Source organism: Haliotis rufescens, unplaced genomic scaffold (assembly GCF_023055435.1).
Source record: "Haliotis rufescens isolate VD_foot unplaced genomic scaffold, xgHalRufe1.0.p SCAF_10, whole genome shotgun sequence".
Classification (NCBI taxonomy): domain Eukaryota; kingdom Metazoa; phylum Mollusca; class Gastropoda; order Lepetellida; family Haliotidae; genus Haliotis; species Haliotis rufescens.
Window position 1 is genome coordinate 32938936 of NW_025963780.1, and position 27458 is coordinate 32966393.

At 40.0% G+C, this 27458-nt stretch overlaps 1 protein-coding gene across 1 annotated transcript; it reads left to right on the top strand.

The window, feature by feature from the left end:
- Positions 1-2080: 2080 nt before the first annotated feature.
- LOC125376956 (sodium- and chloride-dependent glycine transporter 1-like) lies at positions 2081-27374 on the top strand. Its single transcript, XM_048389618.1, has 4 exons — positions 2081-2248; positions 20705-20821; positions 21070-21201; positions 26736-27374. The coding sequence occupies exons 2-4, from the start codon at positions 20707-20709 to the stop codon at positions 27032-27034; spliced, it is 546 nt and encodes a 181-aa protein (XP_048245575.1). The 5' UTR covers positions 2081-2248; positions 20705-20706; the 3' UTR covers positions 27035-27374.
- The last annotated feature ends 84 nt before the right edge of the window (positions 27375-27458 follow it).

Below are 27458 nucleotides of genomic sequence, written 5' to 3' on the forward strand. Positions count from 1 at the left end.
CGGCATCAGTCCGGACTAGTACAAGCAGCCACACATACACATGCATGCACGTCGCTATATAAGTGCAATAATCTTGGACGCGACGTTAAACCCAATTTCACCTCACCTCACCTACTTGGGCAACACATGTTAAAAATTTACTCGACATTAATGGATTTGGTTATGTGTGGCACGAGCAGAATATTGATGATGTTAATTGTTTCTTGCAACAGTTTAGACAGCGTTTAATGGATTGTAACAAACAGAGTATCCAGATGAAAATTTATGAATCTTGTAAATTAAGGTATTATTCACAAGTTAAGATATTATTGGATATGGAATATTAAGTTACAGCTTTCATAGAGACCATAGACGTATGTTGTGCCTGTTAAGATTAAGTGAATTGCCTATATGGAGTAATCTGGGACAGATGAGAGGATATTGTTTATTCACAACGCTTTAGTCGGCTTTGTAACAATGGCTCTAATGAGGACGAAGCCCATTTTGTTTTTGTCTGCGGGTTTTATGCATCATTAAGACAAAAGTATATTCCTGTAAGATTTTATAACAATCCATGTAGTAATACCTTCTTTAGCAATCTCTTAAATAGCCAAAATCACTGTATATCAGACATGTGAAGGAAGATATATTATTATGTTCAAAGACCTAATATTGTACCCAAAGTATTTTTTTCAATGTAAATTGCCTCAATTATGTGTTACTATATATAACTGAAATTACATGGGCCTATGGCCTCCCATACATGAATAAAACATATATATGGACAGGTCATGTTTCGACAGTATTGTGATTGAGTCAAAATGTGAACTACAACATGGATCTGGAAAGTTGTATAATTGTTTATTAATGACCTCTGCTGTCCGAAAATATTCATAAAGACAATCCAAATCCTTAAACTATGTATGTGTTATTGTTATGTGACCGGATGACATCCACTGCACGTCTTCTCATTCCTCCACATTCGTCACAACTCGCCCCTTTCCGTTACCTGCAAGAAGACTCATCCCCCTATCGATGAATGTTATGTGCGAAAATACGACAAACCAATCAGAATGCCCGTATGATTTCAAGTTATACATCAAAGAATCCCTCAGAAAGTATTTTTGATTTTACATATGTCTTGCATCTAAAAATATACCCAAGACACAGTTAAATGTGTTCAATCATACTGTATAATTCCGCATGTCCAGATGTGCTTTAAATTGCATCTGAAATATGTATAATACATGGGGAAATATGTATTAACCATTACGCAAAGAGTTGACAATTGTTTTAGGTATGCCTGTTCGCGCTAAGACGGAACCCGGTCGCAAAAATGGTCGTGAGAGGGGCACGAGTCGCCATTCGGCTTGTCCCGGAATAACACGAGTTGGTCACGAATGATTGCTCCAGTGAGTTTCACTCGACTCGGCTTTTGGCAGATATATCTTTTGGATATGAAAAGAGTTTTGAGCCTTTTATTTTTAATATTCTGGCGTGGGTAAGAGATAATTATTGCTGCCACTCCCGATGCAGTGCAGCCGCTAAACCTGCCAGATTCAGCACTGATGGATCCACTGCCTGCAGCGAGAGTCCAAGAATGTTCTATTGTTTGTTTGTTTGTTTGTTGCGTAACGCCGCACTCAGCAATATTCCAGCTATATGACGGCGGTCTGTGAATAATCGAATCTGGACCAGACAATCAAGTGATTGATATCATGAGCATCAATCCACGCAATGGCGATACGATGACATGCATCAACCAAGTCAGCGAGCCTGACCACCCGATCCCGTAAGTCGCCTCTTACGACAAGCATAGTCGCTTTTTACGGCAAGCATGGGTTGCTGAAGACCTATTCTACCCCGGATCTTCACGGGTCTGTTCCAACTGATACATCTGCACTCGTGACAGGGCAAGGCAAAGTGTCGATAGCGTTGGTTTTGTAGAAATGCTGTCATCCCTGGAGTGACACCCTGTTAGACACATATGGTCGATACAACACGGGATGCTTAATACATTTCCATGTGTATATGTGAAGCAGGTGGTGATGTAAATGGATTCATGTAACATTAATTTGTAAATATATATGGTAATCATTATACATGTGCAAATGTTTAAATGCTTTCGTATTAATATATATTTATGTTATATCATACTAACTAAAAGCATGAATACATCAGAGCGAGTGAATTCTGTTTAACGTGACAGTCCGCATCATCACTATACATTGTATAACAGCGCTGCACGGACCCGACAAACCGGTGAACAGTGAGTAAACCGTTTAGATTTCGGGTTAGAAGAAATTTCCTGCATCCTATGCTGGGCGACCCAATGGATCGGGTAATCAAGCTCGGTGACTTGGAAGATTGCGTGTACCCTGTGGGCGTGAAATTCCTCAAAATAACAATTACGGGATCGTCAGGTCCAGATTCGATTATTAATGCATATTTGCTATTGGACAAAAGGTGGCATTATCACCAGGGAAGCGCTTAGAATCCTCCCTGCATGCATAGACTTACAATGTCATCGAGATAAACAGTTTCCTTCCATGAGATGAGCTGCTTGCTCTGTCTTATAACATTCTAACGGAATAGCACAAGATCCAACTTTGATGAATTTCTTAACATGTCCAGCAATGCCTTGAATTTTCTGCCAGGAATCAGTAATAGGAAGACAACTGTTTCTCACTTCGCTCAGCAGCAACGAATCACGTCCAGGTTCACTTTCAGAATAGGGGAGGTCGGGTTGCTTAGTGGTTAAAGCGTTCGCTCCTCACCCCGAAGACCCGGGTTCGAATCCCGACATGGGTACAATGTGTGAAGCCCATTTCTGGTGTCCCCCGCCGTGATATTGCTGGAATATTGCTAAAAGCGGCGTAAAACCATACTCACTCACTCACTCACTCACTTTCAGAATAAATCTGGATAATGTGTTGTTGTATTGTTATTGTTGGTTTTTTTAGTAGATAAAGTATAAATTATGTTTCACCTCCTGGCTCTCCATCTACCATGGAGTGGAAGCATGAAGTTTAGCATGAAGAAGTATAACTGACCACATGCCTGTAGCATGTAGAAGCATAACTGACCACATGCCTGTAGCATGTAGAAGTATAACTGACCACATGCTTGTAGCATGTAGAAGTATAACTGACCACATGCTTGTAGCATGTAGAAGCATAACTGACCACATGCCTGTAGCATGTAGAAGTATAACTGACCACATGCTTGTAGCATGTAGAAGTATAACTGACCACATGCCTGTAGCATGTAGAAGCATAACTGACCACATGCTTGTAGCATGTAGAAGCATAACTGACCACATGCTTGTAGCATGTAGAAGTATAACTGACCACATGCTTGTAGCATGTAGAAGTATAACTGACCACATGCCTGTAGCATGTAGAAGTATAACTGACCACATGCTTGTAGCATGTAGAAGTATAACTGACCACATGCCTGTAGCATGTAGAAGTATAACTGACCACATGCCTGTAGCATGTAGAAGTATAACTGACCACATGCTTGTAGCATGTAGAAGTATAACTGACCACATGCCTGTAGCATATAGAAGCATAACTGACCACATGCTTGTAGCATGTAGAAGCATAACTGACCACATGCTTGTATGTCAGGTATATATACGTGGTCCGGGGATCACGGGTGGCCCAGGCGTCTAAGGCGCCACGATTCGCTGTGCAGAGTTGCGTCCCTTGTGCACGCCAGAAACCTATGATTGTGGGTTCGAATCCCGGTTCGCCCCGATTATGTTTCTAGGTTTGTCAGCACCATACCCGTGCTCATGGGTTTCACCGAAATGGTAAACGTCTGAGACTGCATCACATCGGGCTTTCCGTGTTAACATTATGCTAACACGCCGCGGTATAACTGTAATACTGTTAAACCCAACTCACTCACTCACTTTACGTGGTACGTGTGGATGATGGCCATGTACAGAGATACAGGTAAATGTGTTAACGTCTCAAATCGTTTGCCTAACTTATATCTGTCAGAGACACAAGTCACTATTTTGACCTTTAGCATGTATTGACGTTATGTTTATAATATTGCCATATTTCACAATTTATGTAATTTTTAATTACCCAATCCTTAACATGAACCGTTGTAATATATTTATAAAACTTAACGAACTTTTCTTTGTATTAATACATCTTTCTGTTTCACTGTAGCCCCTATCATAGCCTCAGTAATTTTCCGATGTGTTTTTCTCTGTCAGAAATGCAATGCTAAAGTAGATTGTCCATCTGTGCATTCGAATGTATGATTTCCTTTCTTGGGTAATAAACTCATTAAGTTAAGTCGCCAGGTGTTTAAACGATCAGTTGGTTTGTAGCTGACGTTCGTGATCTGTTGTTTTGTACATAATTATCTTGACAATCCAAAACGTATTTATTAATTCGATACGCCAAAATATATATTTTTATTCCATTAATTAATTGTATGCATCGTTTATTACTTTTAGGCATCGTTTATCAATAAGTGAATTAAATGCGTTTATTTAAAATACACATGAACCGTAAAAACGCCCCTTAGCAAATCCTTCCCTTGAGTTCATACGCCTGTTTCAGTCAAATTTGCACAAAGCTGCCTGTGCGACAACTGTATAATGTGTTAACGATTTGTCGTATCAACTCGCAAAACACATGATACGAACATTTGTCTCACTTGAGACAAGACAAAAATATCAAGGGTAAGTACACCACTCAATATTTGATTGGATTACTGATCTATATCTTGTTACTTACATTCATTGTACAAGTCTTATCATACATGACTTGAGTAGTAGATGTTTTGAATGGCCAAAGATCAGGATTTCTGTTACATTCAGTGGTATGAATGCGGTTGTGTGACACTTTGGGTCGCCAATCCTTCCAACACAATTTGAAGCAATACATGTGAGATTCACAAACTGAATGTGAGTGAGAAATTACACAGTTTAACATCAACCATCAATGGAATTAAGTAAGAGGAGTTCATATGGATGAACAACTTCTTTATTACAATTAGTGCGACGTTTCGGTGTAGATCCTTATCAAGCGAGTGATGGATAGGGCTAAACAACATAGGTATATATACACTTATTGATATCTAAGTTGTTACAGTGACTAGTTGATGGACACAGAGACGTGATTAAGCTAATTGGAAGCCAGTGGATGACTAATGAACACAGAGTATACAAGCAGAGTAAACAAGCAGACTGATGGAGATGATGGAAGCCACTGTATTAATTGGATGGACAAAGGGATTTAGCAATTAGGTGATGGTAAGCAGGCGGGATGTAATAGCCTTGGTCTCTGTTCATTGCTGGCTGGATCCTTTTGATGTAGATGGCTTCTAGGAGTTTCCTGATTTTGTAGTCTGATTGGTTGTTGGCCAGGATCTTGATGTTGTTCCACTGGATGTTGTGATCGGGGTGGGTTTGGGTGTGGTCGGAGATAGCTGATTTTGAGTCATTTTTTTGTACTGAGGTCTTGTGTTCTTTTATTCTAATAGGTACAATCGTAAAATAAACGTGTACATAGACCAAACTCTATCGGACCAATGTCCCCTAGAAAATGGTACTCCACAGGGCAGTATCCTCAGCCCCACCCTCTTCAATATAATGATAAACGATCTATTCGAGGGCCTATCCCCTAAAGTAAACACATCAAAATTCGCGGATGATAAAGCCATCTGGATCCGCACTAAAAGCATGGACATGGTCCAAAATTTACTCCAAAAATCTCTAAATAAAATACAACAATGGGCTGACAAATGGGGCTTCTCCCTTAACTCAGAAAAAAACAACAGGAATAGTATTCAAACATAAAAACATGAAACCCGCCTCCCCAATCCTCCAGCTAAACAATCAAACAATCAAATTTAAAAAACAAACCAAATTCTTAGGACTTATTTTCGATGAACATCTCACCTGGGATGCTCACATCCAAAACCTATCAACTAAATGCAGTAAAGACCTAAACACCCTAAGATGCCTTACTGGCTCTAACTGGGGAGCATCCAAAGATACCCTCCTCTCTCTCTACATATCACTAATTAGATCAAAACTAGACTACGGCTGCGCCATATACAACACCCTAAACAACTCTCTATCTAAAAAACTTCACTCAATACAATATCAGGCTCTCAAACTAATTACACGCACCCAACATGGCACCTCCTACACCTCACTTCAGGCCTTAACAGGAGAAAGTCTACGCAGGGAACAGCTAAGCTTAAATTTCTGGGCCGCGTCCCAATCAAACCCTCTCATCCAAAACTTAATAAACCAAAACATCAGCCCCAAAAATCAAGCTCTAGCTCGTAAACACCCCTTACTTACCCCAATATCCCAAAGAATAACAAACTACCTCAATGAACACCAAATTAAAAATCTTAAACAAAACTGCAAACAATCAAATATCTTCACCCCTAAACTTAAAATACCCAAAATAGACACAACGCTAGCTAGCCAAATAAATAAACAAACCGACCCAAACATAGCTAAAACTACCACACTTGCATACATACACGAAAATTGGCCAAATTGGTGTCACATTTACACGGACGGATCCTCAGATCCGACCTCCAAACACACAGGTTTCGGAGTCCATACCACACAACCAACTAAAACCACACAATCCTTCCGACTCCCAAACAACCAATCAATATTCACGGCAGAACTAATGGGCATGGCCTCAGCCCTCCATAATCAAGAATCCAAAAAACACAAAAAAATCCTAATACTTACCGACTCCCTAAGTGGACTGCAAGCCCTCCAAAACAAAAATACCAAAAAACGACCTAAATTAATAAATCAAATACTTAAAAGCTCCAACGACCTAACTAAGGCAGGCAAACAAATAACCTTCTTGTGGATACCCGCCCACGTAGGAATATACGGTAATGAAAACGCCGATAAAGCAGCTAAACTATCCCTCAAAATCCCAGAAATAAGCTTAAACTTACCCATCTCAAAATAAGAAATTAAAAGTGTAAACAAGCAAAAAATCACAAAAAATGGCATAACCTATATCTAAACTCAAATAGCCAAATCAAAAAAGTGCTCAGCAAACCACTAACCAAACCAAAAATTCTCCATCCATCCCAAAAAATCGACAGAGTAATCACTAAACTCCAAACAGGACACACCAACCTAAATAACCACCTAAAAAATTTTAAAAAACACACTACAGGTAACTGCCCACACTGTAAACAACCAGAAACCCCAGAACACGCACTCATCCACTGCACACACTACCTAACACATCGAACCGCATTACAAACCAACCTCAATCTAAACAAGGCTCTAACTCTAGAAGCAATACTAAACCCACAAAATAAACTAGAAAACTTCAAGGCCTTAGGCGTAATCTTAATAAAAACGGAACTAATAAAACGCATCTAAAAACACAATAACCTACCAAATCAAAATCACATAAACAAACAAACATCCACCATACCCAGCTCCCTTAGTTCTCCTCCCCAATCCCATCGGCATCTATTCCAAATCTCAAAATTCCCAAATTCTATATAAGCAACCCCCTAAAACCCCCCTCTTGGGTTGCACAGACCACTTTCGCCCCTTTCGGAAACACATTAAATGGCCTGGCCGGGCCCGTGTGCGAAATACGCATCAGTCGGAAAGCGAACGTTAAATCTCCAAAGTAAGTAAGTAAGTAAGCCCTAACCTACAGGCACCCCCCGAACACCAAGTCAACAGTGAAACTACAGAAACCACTCAGACTCTCTCACCCAAACCCAGCATGCAACCCACCACCGAAGATAGTGACCAAACTAAAGATAACTTAACCGAAGATGACGAGAACACATCCTCAGAGGAAATAACGATCTTACCTTGTCAGCCCCAAGAACCAAAAGCTATAGAAAAAAACTCACCCAAAACGTAGCAAGCAAAAAACTAAACAACTTAGTCCTCCTACTAGCTTACATGTTAAAGCAGTCTAATCCAGAAGCCAGCTCCAAAGCCTTCTTTGGTGTAGCACATAAAACTAAAACTCGTCACCACCTCTTTCGACCGTTTCAGCAGCAACCTTAATAACCTCTTAAAGTAAATACCTAAACCAAGCCTAAACCAAACATAAATCCACCCAGTTTCCCAATGGAAGGCCTAAACATTTTTCAATGGAATGCCAATGGCCTCGCCGGCCATGGTTCTGAACTTAAAGCTAAATTCAAAATAGCTAAAGGTCCCCATGTAGCTTGTATTCAAGAAACCAAATTCTCACATAAAACTAAATCCCACCTACCAAATTATAACGCAGTAAGAACCGACAGGTCCAAAACCATCCCAGGCAGAACAGGAGGAGGTCTAATCATCTACGTTAGAGAGGATATTAACTACGAGGAAGTTAAAGTAAACACTCCCAGTCTCGAAGCTAATGGAATCCAAGTCACCATCAATAACCAAAATATAAAAATCATTAACATCTATCACTCAACACTAAAACCAATTAAAGATACAGACCTAGATATCCTTTACCAATTAGGAAATAAATCAACCATCTTCCTAGGATACATCAATGCCCATCATCCTACCTGGGGCATTGCAGATAAACTAGACAACCATGGACAACTAATATCAGAGTGGATCGAAAAAATGACCTAATACTATTAAACAATAACCAACCAACTAGATACGACAAAATCCACCACACCATGTCGGCTATCGACTTAACAATATGTACGCCAGACTTAGCACAAAGTCTGATGTGGGACGTCCACCCAGTACCTCTAGGCAGCGACCACTTTCCCATAAATATAACCCTAGGAAATATAAAAATACCAAATCAAACCCCTAAACAGGAACCTAAATTTCAGTACAAAAACGCCAACTGGGACCAATTCCAAGAATTATGCAACGAAGCTAATCGTAACGATTTAGAAACAACATACCCCGAAACATTCTGTCAAAACCTAACTAACTTCATAATCAACGCAGCCAAATCCGCAATCCCCTTCAAATCATCCAACCCAGGAAAACCCACTGTCCCTTGGTGGAATGAGGAAATAGATTCACGCCATCCGAGGCATCAAACGGCACAAAAAAAGCCCCAATATAAACAACTCAACTAACCCCACCCAAAAGGCCAACAACCTAGCCAAACACTTCTCTAAAGTTAGTAGCAACAGTAACTTCAGTAAGAAATTCCAAGATAAACTAAATAAAGACACCAAATTCTCCAAAGAAAACAGACAAGACAATCTAGAAATAAATCAACCTTACACCATAGAAGAACTAAATCACGTACTCAACAATAGAACAAATGGAACAGCCCCTGGCCTAGACCTCAACTCTTACAAAATAATCAAACACTTACCTACCAAACTACTCCAAACTTTACTTAAACTATACAACCTAGTCTACCTAAACGGACAGGTCCCATCCTAATGGAAGGAAGCTCTAGTAATCCCAATACCTAAACCAAATAAACCAGCAGATCAGGCAAACTCCTATAGGCCCATCTCCCTAACCTCAAATCTCTGCAAAATAATGGAACTTATGACTAAAAATAGGCTACAGCACTACCTAGACCAAAACAACATCATAAACCCCGACCAAAGCGGCTTCACTCCTGGCCGATCAACTCTCGATAACCTTGTCCGACTAGAACAGGATATAAAAACAGGACAGCTAAACAAGCAATACACCATAGGCATATTCCTCAACTTCTCTAAAGCTTTCGATATGGTATGGCACCACGGGCTAATACAAAAACTAAAAAAAATAGGACTAAAAGGCCAAATAATAAACTTCATCCAAGATTTCCTAAACAATCGCAAAATTACCGTGGGTATAGACCATACGCTATCGGACCAGTGTCCCCTAGATAATGGCACTCCCCAGGGCAGCATCCTCAGCCCAACCCTCTTCAATATAATGATAAATGATCTATTCGAGGGCTTATCCCCTAAACTAAACACTTCAAAATTCGCGGATGACGGTGCCCTATGGATCCGCACTAAATGCATTAAAATGGCAGAACACTTAATCAAAAAATCTCTAAATAAAATACAACAATGGGCAGACAAATGGGGCTTCTCCCTTAACTCAGATAAAACAACAGGAGTAGTATTCAAACATAAAAACATGAAACCTGCCTACCCAATCCTCCAGCTAAACAACCAAACAATCAAATTCCAAAAACAAACCAAATTCTTAGGACTTATTTTCGATCAACACCTCACCTGGGAGGCTCACGTCCAAAACCTAAAAACTAGATGCAGCTAAGACTTTAACACATAAAGATGTCTCACCGGCTCTAACTGGGGAGCCTCCAAAGATACCCTCCTCTCACTATATGCAACACTAATTAGATCAAGACTAGACTACGACTGCGCCATATACAATACCCTAAACAACTCTCTATCTAAAAAACTTGACTCAATACAATACCAAGCCCTTAAACTAATTACACGCACCCAACATGGCACCTCCTACACCTCACTTCAGGCCCTTGCAGGAGATATGCCACTAAATCTACGCAGGGAACATCTAAGCCTTAATTTCTGGGCCGCGTCCAATACAAACCCTCACATCCAAAACCTATTTAACCAAAACATTAGCCCAAGAAACCAAGATCTAGCTCGCAAACACCCCTTACTTACCCCAATATCCCAAAGAATAACAAACTACCTCAATGAACACCAAACTCCAAATCTTATACAAAACTGCAAAAAATCAAGTATCTTCACCCCTAAACTCAAAATACCCCAAATAGACACAACGCTAGCTAACCAAACAAATAAACAAACCGACCCAAACATAGCTAAAACCACCACACTTGCATACATACACGAAAATTGGCCAAATTGGTGTCACATTTACACTGACGGATCTTCAGACCCGATCTCCAACCACACAGGCTTCGGAGTCCATACCACACAACCAGTTATATCCACACAATCTTACCGACTCCCTAACAACCAATCTATATTCACGGCCGAACTTATGGGCATGGCCTCAGCCCTGCATAACCAACAATCTAAAAACAATAACAAAATCCTAATTCTCACCGACTCCCTTAGTGGACTACAAGCCCTCCAAAACAAAAATACCAAAAAACGACCTAAATCAATAAACCAAATACTTAAGAGCTCCAACGACCTAACAAAAGCAGGCAAACAAATAACCTTCTTGTGGATACCCGCCCACGTAGGAATTTACGGCAACGAAAGCGCCGATAAAGCAGCTAAATTATCTCTCAAAATACCAGAAATAAGCCTAAACCTAGCCATCTCAAAATCAGATATTAAACGTGTAAACAAACAAAAAATAACCAAAAAATGGCATAATCAATATCAAAACTCAAATAGCCAAATCAAAAAGGTGCTCAGAAAACCACTAGCCAAACCTAAAATCCTACACCCCTCTAAAAAAATTGACAGATTAATTACAAAACTCCAAACAGGACACACGAACCTAAATAACCACCTAAAACAACTTAAAAAACACACCACAGGCAACTGCCCCCGCTGCAAACAACCCGAAACCACAGAACACGCACTCATTCACTACACCCACTACCAAACACACAGAACCACACTACAAACCAACCTCAATCTAAATAAGGTTCCTACTCTAGATGAAATACTAAACCCTCAAAATAAACTAGAAAACTTCAAGGCCCTAGGCGTATTCCTAATCAAAACAGACCTAATTAAGCGCATCTAAAAACTAATTAATCTACCAATCCAAAATCCAATAAACATACAAACACCCACCTCACCCGGCTGGCTCCCTTAGTTCCCTCCTCCACCCACCTCGGCATTTATTCCCAATTTAAAAATTTCAAAAAATCAATATAAGCAACCCCTAAAAAAAAAACCTTGGGTTGCACACACCACTTTCACCCTTCTCGGAATACACTAAATGGTCCGGCCAGGCCCGTGTGCGAAATACGCAGCAGTCGGAAAGCGCACGTTAAATCTTCTATATCAGTCAGTCAGCCCTATCCATCACTCGCTTGATAAAGGTGTTAGGATCTACACCGAAACGTCGCACTAATTGTAATAAAGAAGTTGTTCATCCATAGAACTCGTCTTACTTCATCACTCCAACTTCTAAATGCCACTCAAAGAAGCATCAATGGAATTGCTCGACATTTTAATTGCTTGGGGTGCTTTAGTAACTTAAAAAATATCATCACGTCGGCAATATTGCAGCCATATCGCGATGAGAATGATTTAATACATGTCAACAAATGACAGAAAAACAGTAAAATTAGCCTTGGCTTCAACAGTAAATATTGAGCTTTTGACTGGTAATCTGGAAAAAAATCGACAAAAGCCTTTCCACATTCATCAGAAATCTCCTCTAAGCGAAGAGTCGACCGCAAGATTCCGACACTTAACGTCTTTTGGTATGACGCGGCCGGGGTTTGAGCCTACGGCTTTCCACTCTCTGGGCGGACGCTCTACCATTGACTGAGGTCTTCCTCTGGTTTAACTGATTGCCAAGGAGGTGTAGACATTAACAGGTGTGGTGCCACAATATCAACAATACTAATATCTGCTGCTGTTCAGTGAGCGTTTGTTCTGATGCCTAGAGGTGAAACACGCTTTGGTTTATTTTTGGAATAATTCTTCTTAGGGAGGATTATAAATGCATTCGAAGGCTGGATTTGACGTGTTTGATTATCATTTAGTGATATATTATATTGCAAGTTCTAATCAACGTTGTTATAAAGAAGGCTCATCAGCTTCTACACATGTCTTAAGACAGGAGAGGCTTCAATAGACTCAAGCTCTGATGATGTATTGAATCTAGTTTCTGCAAGTTCCTTTAACAGGCAGCACCATACATAATGGCACCGTAATCCAATTTGAATTTATCAGTGATCTGTACCTATGGAGGTTTGTCTGATCCCCACCTCTTACAGTTTGAAACAAGTTTCAGTACGTCTAGAGCTTTCACGCACTTTTCCTTGAGATGTTTCAGTACGTCTAGAGCTTTCACGCACTTTTCCTTGAGATGTTTCAGTACGTCTAGAGCTTTCACGCACTTTTCCTTGAGATGTTTCAGTACGTCTAGAGCTTTCACGCACTTTTCCTTGAGATGTTTCAGTACGTCTAGAGCTTTCACTCACTTTTCCTTGAGATATTATATATGTGCCAAGAATGACAGGTTTCAGTCCAAATAAACCCCCAAACTTGGCCTCCTTAACTACTTTGATGGGCGTACCTGAAATACCTGATATAGATAGTTCTCGGTCCTTGCACTGTGTATATTTTCTGCAAATGTGTATACGATTAATTTTAGATTTGGAAAATTTGAAGCTGTTAAAAAACTATCATTTATGAATTTTACTGGGAGGCAGTGGCAGTTGTCTCGCAGTACTGTGCATGTTTTACAGTGACAAGAAATGTTAAAATCCTCTTCAAATAACCACCCATCAACTAAATCGTTTAAAACTTTTGACAGTCTGTTTATCGTGATACTAAATGATCCTAATGTGAGAGACAAAATACTGCCTTGTGAAAGACTCTGATCCTGATTATAATGGTGGAACCAACTTGGACTTAGAATTGTCTGTCTGTTTAAAAACTGTGACATACAGTAAGGCAAACGGCCTCAAATACCAAAATCATATAAATCATTTTTGAATGTCAAACTGTCATGGTAGTACTGTAGGCTTTATCAATGAGTGAGTGATTTAAGATTTAACTTTACATCGGCAGTATTTCCGCCATATCGCCGGAGTAAGTACATTAATAATACATATATATTGAACCGCAAAAGAAACGTCACCATGGATAGATACATGAGAAACCTAATTTGTCCAAACACTGAAAACATACTTTGAGACATATTAAAAAGATGAAACTTGGCAAAACATATCATCAAGGTTGAAAATAAAGTGTCAAATGTTCTTTGAGTGAAACACAACATGACATCATAAGTCAGTATATAGTGTGTCTGCCATGTGCATTGATGACTGCCATGAAACGTCCATACATTGAACGGATGAGGCGGTTGATGAAGGCCATAGGCACTTGAGCCCACACTCTGAGGAATGCCTGACGCAGTTCAGCTGCAGTTGTCTGCCTTGGTCGGACGTCATTCAGCTGTCTTTGAATCTCGTCCCACGGGTGCTCAATGGGATTTAAATCGGTACTGAAGGCAGGCCACTGCATGGTTCTGATGCCATTCTGCTGAAGGAAGTCTCTTTCTGCTCTCGCAGTGTGGGCACAGGCTTTATCATGCTGAAACTCGTGGTTGTGGCGACGTGCCGAATGAGGTATGGCGTGTGGTCTCAACTCTTGATCAATGTACCGAGCTGCTGTGACACCATTGCCTCTCCCTGGGCAGATGTCCTGGAAGACCACAGGGCCGACCCTCTGTGCAAGGCCAACTCCATCCCACACCATGATGCTCGGACCACCCCACAAGTCTCTCTCAACAACACAAGCATCCGAATAACGTTCCCCACGGCGTCACCAGACTCTCTCTCTGCCATCTGCTGTTGAGATACAGTAATGGCTCTCGTCTGAGAAGAGGATTCCTTTCCACTGATGGTGGCGCCAATGCTGGTGCTATGTTGACCACTAAAGACGGTCCCGGCGATAACGTGGTGTCAGAATGGGTCCTCAGTGTGGCCTGTGACAGTGGAGGTGTCTGCTCGTCAATCATGGAAGCACGGTGTCCACACTAATGTGTCGCTGGTGTGTTCCCATGGTGTGTCGAGCAGTTTCCGAAGCAGTAACAAAGCGATTTTGAAGATGCGGTCGCACAATCTGACGATCTTGACATCGGGTGGTGACCCTTGGTCTTCTATTACATGGTCTGTCATCTGTAGTGTTGGTACAGTTGCTGGAGCCTGTGTATGGTCCTTACGTGGACATGAAATGCATTGGCTACTTGCCGGGCGTTTTGTCAGGCTTGCAATTGTCCAAGGGATTTCTGTCGCTGATTTCTTGTCAATCTCGGCATGTGGTAGCAATTCAATAACGAATGAATGTCATCCGATCTGGGTGGATTTTTATAGGGAAAGAAATGTGCATTTCAGTTTGCTAAGAATTCACGTGCATCGGGTTACCATGGCCATTGCCGTTTGGGCGATCGGTTTTATTGTCATCTGCTTTGTTTTTTAATTATCAAATTTCATTTTTCCGGACAAGGTAATGTTAAATTTTAGAAACAAAAATTGCCCTGATATTTGAATGACAACTTTTCATGCAATGTTACTTAAGGTAACGTTTCTTTCGCGGTTCAGTATATTTAGACTAAATAAAAAGCTGTCAACGATGGACAGTACAATAACTAGAATATCACAGATTCGATTTAAAACTAGTTGAGAATATATAAAAGCAGTGAGTATTAATGAACTGCATAATATAAACATGGGCTAGAGATCGTCAGAAACTAAAGGGAGATCACCATACAAGGGACCATTGGGACTTAGAGTGCCTTTGTTTCCTGCATAGACCCCGGCAGGATTTATATCATCCCTCAGTCACTGGCGATAGTTTACCAGTTAAGCCTTATATTTAAATGATGAAATTATTACGTTTAAAAGTCTGGCATGCATAAAAATACTTCTAATGATGTGGGACTTACATACCCTCTTAGGGGGACAATTGTACGCTACTTCAAGCCACTAACAATCTAAATTATTAATTAGCACTACCAGTTTAAAGATTAATACATTAAGCACACCGAAATCTATGAGCAAGTTCGATTTCTTATGAAAAACATAATATTTAATAAGAATTAACATCATTAAAAAGGTCCTTAAATGTTTTAACACTGAAATATTTATCCCTTGTGATGGAAAAATCAATACAGTCAAGCAGGACATGCCTGGGACATGCCTGACCGTGATGCTTTCATCACAAGGGATACAAAACGGAGGATCCTCGCCTTTTAATAAATACTCATATGTATATCTCGAAAGGCCAATACGACATTGTCGCATGCCCTTTTCAAATGTGGACTGACAGCCCAAGTAGGTGTAACCGATAGTTGGTTTAATTTCATGTAATTTATTGATACCTTCTTGGGTGTCAAGCTTCTTTTGCATCATATCTCGGATGTAACATCTGATCAGAGTTTAGATATCGGTGTATGGTATACGAAGTGGCGTCAGAGATTTGTTGAGTGCTGCTTTTGCATCGGCATTGGCCATTGTGTTGCCAGTTATTCCAAAATGGCTGGGTAACCAACAGAAAATGATGTTGCATTGGCCAGTTGCATGATCATTTAACAATTCAACAATTTCAGTTACAAGTGGATGCGTAGATGACATGTTTTTCATATCCTTGAGGCAAGAAAGAGAATCTGAAAAAATATATACTGTTTATGTTTAGATTGGCTGTTGATGTATTTAAGTGCCGTTAAAATAGCATTTGCTTCTGCTGTAAAAATAGAACAGTTATCTGGTAATCGAGATGAGATAGTCCTCGATCCAATGACAGTGGCGCTGGCAACAGTGTCAACATCTTTGGATCCATCTGTAAATATAGATTTGTAAGTATCATATGTGCTTCGTTATTCATTACATTGTTGTTGATAATTTAGTTGATATGTGTCAGATTTCTCCAATTTTGTTAATGCTAGGTCAGCCTTTGGCTTCACAAACTGCCATGGTGGGGAAGAGAAAAGCTGAGTGGGGTCAATGTTTCCAAGATTTATTTGCGCAGCAGAGATATGAGATTGTATTCTTAGGTGGAATAAGAGAGAATTTTATTTGATAGAGATTTTCGTATGGAGGATTAAAAACACAATCATAAGCTGGATTGGATTTCAAAGAACGAAATTTAGATATATATTGCAAAGATAATTTAATGCGACATTGTTTAACGGACGGCTCATCAGCCTCCACATACGGACTTTGTATCGACGAAGTTCGGAAGGTTCTAAGGCAAAGCCTCAGGCCTTGATGGTGAATAGAATCTAGAATTTTTATATTGCTTTTACAAGCTCCACCATAAATGATGAAGCTATAATCTAGTTTGGAGCGGATAAGAGCTCTATATAGTTGACGGAAGGTTTTCTGATGTCATCCCCACTTAGAGTTTGAGACAAATTTCACTAAGTCCAGGGCCTTCAGACATTTATTCTTCAAATATTGTCACAGTGCTGTGGCATAAATTCATCCAGACTTGATTAGTGTCGTAATAAAACCACCCTCAGTCACACTGATGTGGCATTATTCATTCAGAATTATCACTTTCTGAGGTGAATCTGCTGCTTGTTCTGATCCGGCGAGTCCCTTGTCTGACATGGCTGAGCAGGATCTTCATAAATGTAGCTGGTGTCAGATTGTGAAATCCAGGTACTCGAAACAATTTATAACATCTTTAGAAACTTGTTATTAAAAAAATAAGAAGCACTCATATATTTACAAAGGGTAAAAAGTTGTTTTCTCGAACAGTAAGGTATTGACAATTTTTCTTGCAACTGATAATCAACCAATCTTTGAACATGTAAATAAGCCATTGCAAACAGAAAAGTGTACAGAAAATACAAAAATGTATCCGGTCTTCTTAAACAATACCTGTAGAGCCACAAGGCTCACCTGAATTTCGCTCGAATGTTTGCATCACATGAAATATATGGAAGGGTAAACAAGACATTGCAAAACTAAGTAACATTATACATAAAAACAGAACTATACATAATAATCCAAACTTTCAATCACACAGGTCATGTGAGTGATCTCAAAATACACCATAATGAGCCAGTGAGTTGGTTTAGTTTTATGCGGCTTGTTAGCAATATTCCAGCAATGGGCTTCAAGCATTGTACCCATGTGGTGAATCGAGCCTGGAGTTTAAAAGAACGCTTTACCCACTAGGCTACCCTACCACACCAAATAAAAAAGAAAGTACATTAGGATTTCAGACAATAGAAATTCTCACCAAATTCATTCATTCATTTTTGGAAGCTATGTTGAAATTCAAATTTTGACAAATAAGGATGAGACTGTAGAAGTATTTATCTTAGTTATTATGGATATTTAATATCTACCATTAATTGGTAGTCCAACATTAACACTGATAAGAAATTCAGCTGAAAAGCACAACCTGAACCATCAACTAAAAACTATGAATAATACATTGAAGGGACCGATCATGTATTACCGGTACGTTCTTTCATTTTTGACACCACAATCCCTGAAAAGAAAATGCAAAGCACTTTATATTTTTTATTGTCCATTATTGCATAACCCTCCCCTAGAAACTCTCACATTTTTGGGTGACTATCCCTGTTTGTTCTGATCTCAATTCAAATATTCATGGCTAAAATCATGACCATAATTTTTATCATTTATCCCATCATGTTAAAAAATAAACTTAATGAAGATTAACAATAACAGGCAAATCTGTCAAATATTGGTCTCGCATAGTTTAAATCAATCATAATTACGGTTATAAAGTTAAACAGTATTGGATCTATCGTCTGTTTCCAAATAGAGTGAAACCCAACTTTGACTTGCGTGCCATTATTGAATGATCTACCCTACGTTCTTTATGCATTGATATGCATCTGCACAGAGTGGTCAAAGTCCTCGTCTGACACGTAGTGTGCTACAAGGGAGATATCAGTAACTGTTTGTGTCTAGGCAAATTGTCTAACAATCTCAAGGGCTGCCTTGGTTGCATCATGGGATGTAGTTAATTCTAAATAAACATAAAACAAGTGACATCATCTCTTCTACAGAACACATGATCAAAGCCTGCCGCACCGTTGATGTTTATTACCTTGCCACGCTATCAACAGCTTATTAGCAAAATGAACTCAATGTCAACACACATGTACAAGCTTGTTCACATATACCTCGACATGCTGGCATATCACACGTACAAACAATTATTAGATTGATTTTAATTGTAAAAACATCTTTTACATACAAAAACATGTGAACAGATTCTACAATGGCTTGGTCGTTATCGGTAGACGTTTTTAGCATTTCCATTTTCACTGAATCAAAGTCATAACCTTTCATGACTCAGATCAGGTTGTGGTGATTTAAGTTAACATAAAACTTGTTAATTTCAAATGACCCATCCCGCACTTGTGGCGCTTTTTATGATTTGGTTTGGTTTGTTTGTTTGACGCCGCACTCAGCAGTATTCCAGCTGTATGACGGCGTTCTGTAAATAATCGAGTCTGGACCAGACAATCCAGTGATTGACATCATCAGCATCGATCCACGCAATTGGGATCAATGACATGCATCAACCAAGTCACCGAGCCTGACCACCTAATCCCGTTAGTCAACTCTTTAGACAAGCATAGTCGCCTGTTGCGGCAAGTATTGAGTTGCTGGAGACCTATAACATTCATTACATTATGTTTGAGTGTCCAAATTACGCAATCATTAGAAATAATATATTATTGTTATACACATGAATATGATACAAGACAGCTTTATATGGTAATGTTGAAAACTATGTACAGGGAAACATTGAAATAATTCATCAATACATACATTTATGTCAGAATCTGGTATCTGTAATCAATATGGTTTTATACTTCAATTATCTACTTACAATTGAATATTTACATTATTGCTTATCAGATAGTATTGAACTAGTACTTTATAGTAATTTATACTTTTGTGTGTGTTTGATTAACATTTACATAGACAATCAGATTGTTTGCAAATCCATTATATTTTGAAATAAATATGTTCAAAACACATGTAGTAGTGCATATTATTACGAAGATGGCAATAGTTATGACATGAAAAGAAATAATGTGTAGGATCCTCAAAATGGTATCCACATGCGCAGGTAGTAGAAACATGTGGTGTTTGTTGTTTCAAGCCGCACTCAGCAAAATTCCAGCCAAAGTCCATGACACTTTTGGAGGAACATACACTCAATCAATGCAGAACTTACCAACAAAAAAAGGAAATGTATTCAATACTGTGAGATGACATTATGTGCCAAGTTTGGTTGCCATTGAAACTCGAAAAATATTATTTTTTTTAAATCCCATACTATCAAAAGGCACCATTTCATCACTAGACCTATCTATGTGCCAAGTATGGTGAAGAAATATACTACAGTTTTCAAGATCTGCTCCGGAAACGAGGACTACCGCCATTTTCAGTCTAAATCAAAGTCGTTGCCATGGAAACTCGAAAAATATATTTTTTTTAAAATCCCAAACTATCAAAAGGCACCAGTTCACCAGTAGATCTATCTATGTGCCAAGTTTGGTGAAGAAATATGGTACGGTTTTCAAGATCTGCTCTGGAAACGAGGACTACCGCCATTTTCAGTCTAAAACAGATTCGTTGCCATGGAAACTCAAAACATTTTTTTTTTATTCCCAAACTATCAAAAGGCACCAGTTCACCACTAGAGCTATCTATGTGCCACGTTTGGTGAAGAAATATGGTACGGTTTTCAAGATCTGCTCCGGAAACGAAATGTGACGGACGGACGGACGGACGGCACCTATTCCTATATCCCCCTTCCACTTCGTGATCTATAGCCTGTTTTTGTCTTGTATCGTTATGTATAGTGCTATTCTCTTTTATAATTCCGTACTAGTTTTATATCTTTTTCTGTGATGAATCTAGTAATTTTACTGTCCTTCGTTGACAGGTTTTTATACAAGTTTCAATATATGTTTTATGTTTAACTATTGATAGTCACGATATGGCTGAAATATTGCCGATGTGACTTAAAATTTAACTCACTCACAACATTGATGATAATTACATGACTTTACATTTCCTATTTCCAACAGAAATGAAGAACGAGAAATGGGGTTCCCACGTGGATTACATGATGACACTTCTTGGCTACTCAATTGGGGTGGGATGCATGTGGAGGTTTCCGTACCTGTGTGTGAGAAACGGCGGAGGTTGGTATAAAGTCTGTGGTATATGACACATTGTCGAATAACCGTGCACCAATCTGTAATATATCCATGTAAGTTTCTTGGCTGATTGATGTAAGTATTTGAAGGTATTGTCCCATTTGTTTGTAAAAGAATTCTTAACGAGCATGGGTTATGTATGTATATATATATGTTTGCATTCATATGAGAAACCTCGATTGAATGATGTAAATTGTTGGACTGTTATGACTGTAATATATATTGTCTTGAAGGAGCATTCTTGATACCGCTCATGGTATTCTTGATCATCGGCACAGTACCCTGTGTGTTTCTGGAGACTGTGATTGGTCAGTTCTCTCAGAGTGGACCAATCAACGCCTGGAACCTGTGTCCACCGTTTAAAGGTACTGTACATGTGTTTAGTTAATGTTAGACACACATATATGTGAAATTTGGGGACAAGATATTTGGGCAAGCAGTAGGCATCCCCAAGGGCACCAACTGCCCAGATAGCAGTCAGACGTTGGGCCAACGTTGGGCCAACGTTATCACTTACGTTGGGCCAACGTTGGCTATCAACGTTGGCCCAACGTCATTTTGACCGGCGGCCCAACGTTGGGCCAACGTTGGCCGAACATCGTTGGTCCAACTTTGACCCAACGTTGGGCCAACGTTTCTTTGCCAACGTTGGGCCAACGTTGACCCAACGTTGTGCCAACGATGTTCAGCCAACGTTGGCCCAACGTTGGGCCGCCGGTCAAAATGACGTTGGGCCAACGTTGATAGCCAACATTGGCCCAACGTTGATGGCCAACGTTGGATTACGTCTGTTTTATTCCTCACTATACCTCCCAGGCAGCCTGAAATGTTTGTACCAAGGTAGTTAAGACATCAGGTAGCAAGCAATACATTCTGCAAGTTAGATTCACTCTGAACTCTTTCCATCTGAACTTACGCGACACGGTGCACATTTTTGCACTAACTTGTCCTCACGATCACGACAAACTTTATGATACGGACAAGCGCGACTTTTTTGGGGGTATGCTAGTAATAGTAAGCTATATGTTTGCAAGCAATCAGAGTGACCTATATTCCTATGTGGCTTCGGGTCATGAAGTTTGTGGTGTTTTCAATTTCTGGAAAATAATTACTCGTGTTGATATTTGTGAATGAACAATGGTTGTTTTATTCTCGGGTACTGTTTGTACATCATATTAGATACTGATTAAACACTTACCTCTATATATTCGAGGAAAACAGTATTCCGATGATCGAACGTGTGCTTGTGTCTCGTCGTCTGCTCGTTGAGAGGCGCAAAAAACGCAGCGCCCTCTCTGTGAAGCTGTCAATTACGAGTAGCGCCCCTTGGAAATAATTTCCGAAATGCGACCTAACGTTGTAACAACGTTGGGCCAACGTATAAAATCCGACCGCGACACTGCCAACGTTGGGCCAACGTCTGAATGCTATCTGGGTGTGACCCTCTTCTTGCTGTGTGGTGTGAACCGGTATATCTGCTCTTATTGGCAACAGTAAATCACGTGAATTTGACGAGCAAGTTTAATTTGAGCTTCAGATATATCGATGATCTGATATCGTTCAATAATGGTCAACTTGCAAAGTCCCTTCCACTTATTTACTAGAAGTAAAAGGACCTAGCGAAACCGGCTTATTTGATTGATTTTTATGTATGACGAGAGGAGTGACTTCAATTTTCCAATAGTCAACTTCCCCTTCACATGTCGAGCAATATTTTAGGAGCTCCAGCCTTTGGTGTCTACATTTCACAACTTCTGAGGTGCAATCGTGCGTACTCTTTCTTCGAAGATTTGATAGAGCGTCAACTTACTCTTTCTCAAAATTTATTTGATTCAAGGCCCAGATGAAACTTTCTACAACTTTAACGGTAGATATGCTGAGGACATTTCCAGATGCGTTAGTGACACAAATGATATCTAATTCCATATAGTAACTTGTACCATATGATCCTGTGTGTGTTGAGGTGACCAATTGATTTGCCTTACATGTGTTTGTGATGGGTGCCAACGGAGGGTCAAGTATTTGAAACAAGTGGAATTAATACCATGTGGATTCTCAAAAACTCAAAGGATCTGCTTGACTTTTGCAATCTCAAAAAAATAATCAAGGTCAGTTCTGTCAAAACACCAGTATCCCAGTATCCCACATGACAATCTTAAAGGAAAAACTTCATTCCTCAATGGGGCTTTTTTCCAAAACTTCGTAACCACATTTACAGTCACCTATATATATATATTCAGAGGTTCAGGATAATTTGTCAAAAATGACAGCAAATGCCATCTGACGTTTACCAAGAAAACGGTATGTGAAATGCTGGACTTCCTCATTGATAACATATACATGCAGTTACGACATTTAGGCAAGAAGTCGGCATTCCCATGGGCACCAATTGTGATCCCCTTCTTGCTGATCTGTTTATTTATGCATATGGATCGGAATTTCTGCTCGGATTGGCAAAGTCAAAACAAGGTAATTTTGCCAAGAAGTTTAACTTAAGCTTCAGGTATAACGATGATCTGATATCGTTGAATAACAATTAAATAGCCAATTCCCTTCAACTGATTTACCCACCTAAACTAGAAATAAAGGTTGGTTGCAATTGGTTTGATGTTTAACGCAACACTCAGCAATATTCCAGCCGATCTGTAAACAATCGAGTCTGTGATTAATATCATGACCAATGGGATTGATGACATGCATCAACCAAGTCAGCGAGAGTGACCACCCGATCCCCGTTAGTCGCCTCTTACGACAAGCATAGTCACCTTTAACGGCAAGCATGGGTTGCTGAAGACCTATGCTACCCCGGATCTTCACGGGTCTAGAAATAAAGGAGACCAGTGGGACCGTCTCATCTGTTTCATATTAAGATCTATGCATAAAGATTGAGAGTGACCAAAAACTCCCCACAAGACTGTATGACAAGAGGGATGACTTTCCCCCTTGGAGACTGGAGTAGAATGGAAAGTGTCCTCAGTACACCACTTTGAGTGAGTGAGTGAGTATGGTTTTACGCCGCTTTAAGCAATATTCCAGCAATATCACGGCGGGGGACACCAGAAATGGGCTTCACACATTGTACCCATGTCGGGAATCGAACCCGGGTCTTCGGCGTGACGAGCGAACGCTTTAATCACTAGGCTACCCGACCGCCCCTACACCACTTTGACCCTTACTTTACATTGACGTTATGTGGTAGAATTGTCCCGATTCTATCAATCCGCTGGTCACGTAATGCCCTAGCATAGACTACATGACTTTTGAAAAATATATTATTAATGAATTTTTTTGATTTCACACTGGAATTGGTGATCAAAAGAATTGTATGCTCAATTTTAAAAAGAGTCTTATGCCAAAAAGCGGGGCTCATAGGCCAATCTGGAGATAGAGACACCCTGAGTTCTGAGTTTCTTGGGAACAGTGTTATGGGCCGAACCAGCCTGGCACATATTCTGTGTTTCTTGGGAACAGTGTTATGGGCCGAACCAGCCTTGCACATATTCTTATTGATCTCATAGCCTTTCAAGTCTATATTTTCTGGAGTATAACATCTCTGTATCCCTGATGTTTTAGGCTGGCTTCCACTGTGACATCGTTCTTGTTGACATTCGGTTGCGGATGGGGAGCTGAGGTGCTGAACCATATTATCCTACTGTGTCTCAAACAAACCCTTCTGGTTTGAGCGTCGTCATGTCATGTCACGTCAACATTCTGTCAATCTGTTGGGGTTTACAGCATAATTTGACAACCATCACAAGAGATAAATATAAATCATTAAATATTAAGGATCCTTTTAGTAGTATTAATTCTCGTTTAATCATATTTTTTTTTAAAGAAATAGAGGTGTTTGAAAAAGTTTGATTGATAGCAACTGAGATTGTTAATGGCTGAACCATCAACGGGGATTAAAGTACTATAAAGTCATTGTCCCTCTGAGAGGGTACGTAAGTTCCACATCATTCAAAGTAAATTCAGGCCTACCGCGTTGTTAATCGTAGTATTTTTGTTAGTTTTTATTGATGGCTAAAATTAAGACCAATCACCGACGGCTGAAGGGATGATGTAAATCCTGCTGGGGAACCGTGCAAAAAGCAGAGATCCCCTCGGTACCTAGTATGGTGATCTACTTCAGTTGCTGGCGATCAATAGCCGTGTTTCATCATATATTATTATGGAGAGTGCTATCCTTTGTATAATTACATACAAGTTCTAGATATTTTTCTGTGATAATTTGGGGTACGGGTGCGATTCGCTGTGCAGAGTTACGTCCATTGGGCACGCCAGAATCCTACGGTTGTGGTTTCGAATCCCGGTGTGACCACATTAACTTTCTAGGTTTGTCAGCACCATACCCGTGCTCGTGGGTTTCACCGAAGTCGTAAACGTCGGGGACCTGCATCACTTCGGCCTTTCCTCCCACATTAAGCTGACACGCCGCGATATAACTAGAATACTGTTAAAAGCGGCGTTAAACCATAGTCACTCACTCACTCACTCTGTGATAGGTCTACTGTCCTTCGTTGCAGCTTGTTATATTGTCTAAATATATCATGTTTAACTCTTGATAGTCACGATATGGCTGAAATATTGCCGATGAGACTATATATTTTAACTCACTCACTTTCCGATAGCATTTTCCTTCATGCCGAGCAATATTCTAGAAGCTGCAGCCTTTGGTGTTTATATTACACACTGTTTTAGATGCTCTTTCTACCAAGATTTCAAAGAGTGTCATACGACTCTTGCTCAATAGTTGTTTGATCAAGGTTACAACATTCAAGGCCATTCAAGTAAAGCTTTCAAAAAGGTTTATGGAGGACATGTGGACATTTCCAAATTTGACGCCTCAGTGACCAAAATTATGTCCGATGCAATTCCCTATTTTGATTTAAATCATATGTTCCCGTGTTTTTTCAGGTGAATAATTGACTTACCTGTGCATGTTTTTGTGACGGGTACCACAGGTGGGGAAGGATTTCGCGAACACCTGGTATCATTACTATTTGATTGTGATTCATAAACACATGCTCATGACATAGACGGAATCGTACTCTCGACTCTGCCTTATGCCGAGATTGCTGTTGGATAAGGAAAGGGCTTTGTCACTATATTTTCGAAATGCTGAACTTTGAAATGCTGAACTTCCTCAGTGATAACATCTGTGTAAAACTGTGCTGCCCTTCTTGTTGATCTGTTTCTTCATGTATATGAATCGGTACATGTGCTCGGATTGGCAAAGTCAAAAGAAGGTTTCACCTTATCGTTACCGTATTTTACCTACCTGAATAAAAAAATATAAGCAACCAGTGAACCACATCATCTGTTTCACATTAAGATCTGTCCATATAGACTGAGAGTGACAAAGAACTTTCCACAAAAATGTATGTCCCCCGTCGTGATATTGCTGGAATTTTGCTACTCACTCACTCACTCACTCATGCTCCTGGGCATCGTTCCACAAAGCGATCATAGCGCTACGACTGTCGTAAGCCCATGATAAAGTATGGGAGTTACGATCATCTTAGCGCTACGATGGCTTTGTGGAACGGGGCCCTGATAAAGTCGGAATTGTACAATCGACATTGCTTTTAGCAGAGGTTTCTTATGATTATGGAAATAGTTGTGTCACTTTTATTCACAACATATTTCTATCTCTGAGAAGTATATTATAAAAGATACTGGCCAGTGTGCATAACTCTCAATACGATGCGGGGCGGTCGGGTAGCCTAGTGGTTAAAGCGTTCGCTCGTCACGCCGAAGACCCGGGTTCGATTCCCGACATGGGTACAATGTGTGAAGCCCATTTCTGGTGTCCCCCGACGTGATATTCATGGAATATTGCTAAAAGCGGCGTAAAACCATACTCACTCACTCACTCAATACGATGCATGTTATCCAGGTATGGCAATGGGATCCGTCCTGATCAGCGTATTCTACAGCACCTACTATTCCGCCCTGTTTGCCTGGTTCCTCTACTACTTCTATTATTCCTTCTCTCCCATCATTCCCTGGACTCGCTGTGACAACCCATGGAACACGCCATCGTGCATATCTCACAACAACGTCGACGATGCTAACGTTACACATGATTCTGTTGCCATGACCAATGCAGCGAAGATCATTCATAACACCTCTTTCTTTACTAATGGGACCATGCATGTGACGGCGATGACATCGGCTGAAGAATTCTGGAAGTAAGCCTGAATAACGCTTTTTTGTGATACGCAATCTGGATGCTATGTATAGAAAGTGATTTTAGAAAGATTTCATAGACGTCTATTAACAGTCATGATGTGATCTTCAGATGATCTCAAACAGTAAAATCATAAGACACTCTGGTGAGATTAACCACAACTTGAACAAAGGACATTGGTTCCGTAAATTCGTAACAGTGCAGCCGTTTCAGGACAGATATAGGTCCAATTGTGCACTTTGTCATAAAAAAAACCACATGGAACTTGGCACAGTTGCAATTAATGACACTCCTTCTCTTTTCAGATATTGGTTGGTTTGTTGTTTTACGCCGCACACAGCAATATTCCAGCATATAACGGCGGTCTGTAAATAATCGAGTCTGGACTAGACAATCCAGTGATCGATATCATGAACATCAATCCACGCA

Excerpts from the sequence above, each read along its gene's own strand:
- LOC125376956 (XM_048389618.1), top strand. The coding sequence starts at position 20,707 with ATGAAGAACGAGAAATGGGGTTCCCACGTGGATTACATGATGACACTT. Across the intron at positions 20,822-21,069 it reads GTGTGTGAGAAACGGCGGAG|GAGCATTCTTGATACCGCTC; the intron begins GTTGGTATAAAG and ends ATTGTCTTGAAG. Across the intron at positions 21,202-26,735 it reads CCTGTGTCCACCGTTTAAAG|GTATGGCAATGGGATCCGTC; the intron begins GTACTGTACATG and ends CATGTTATCCAG.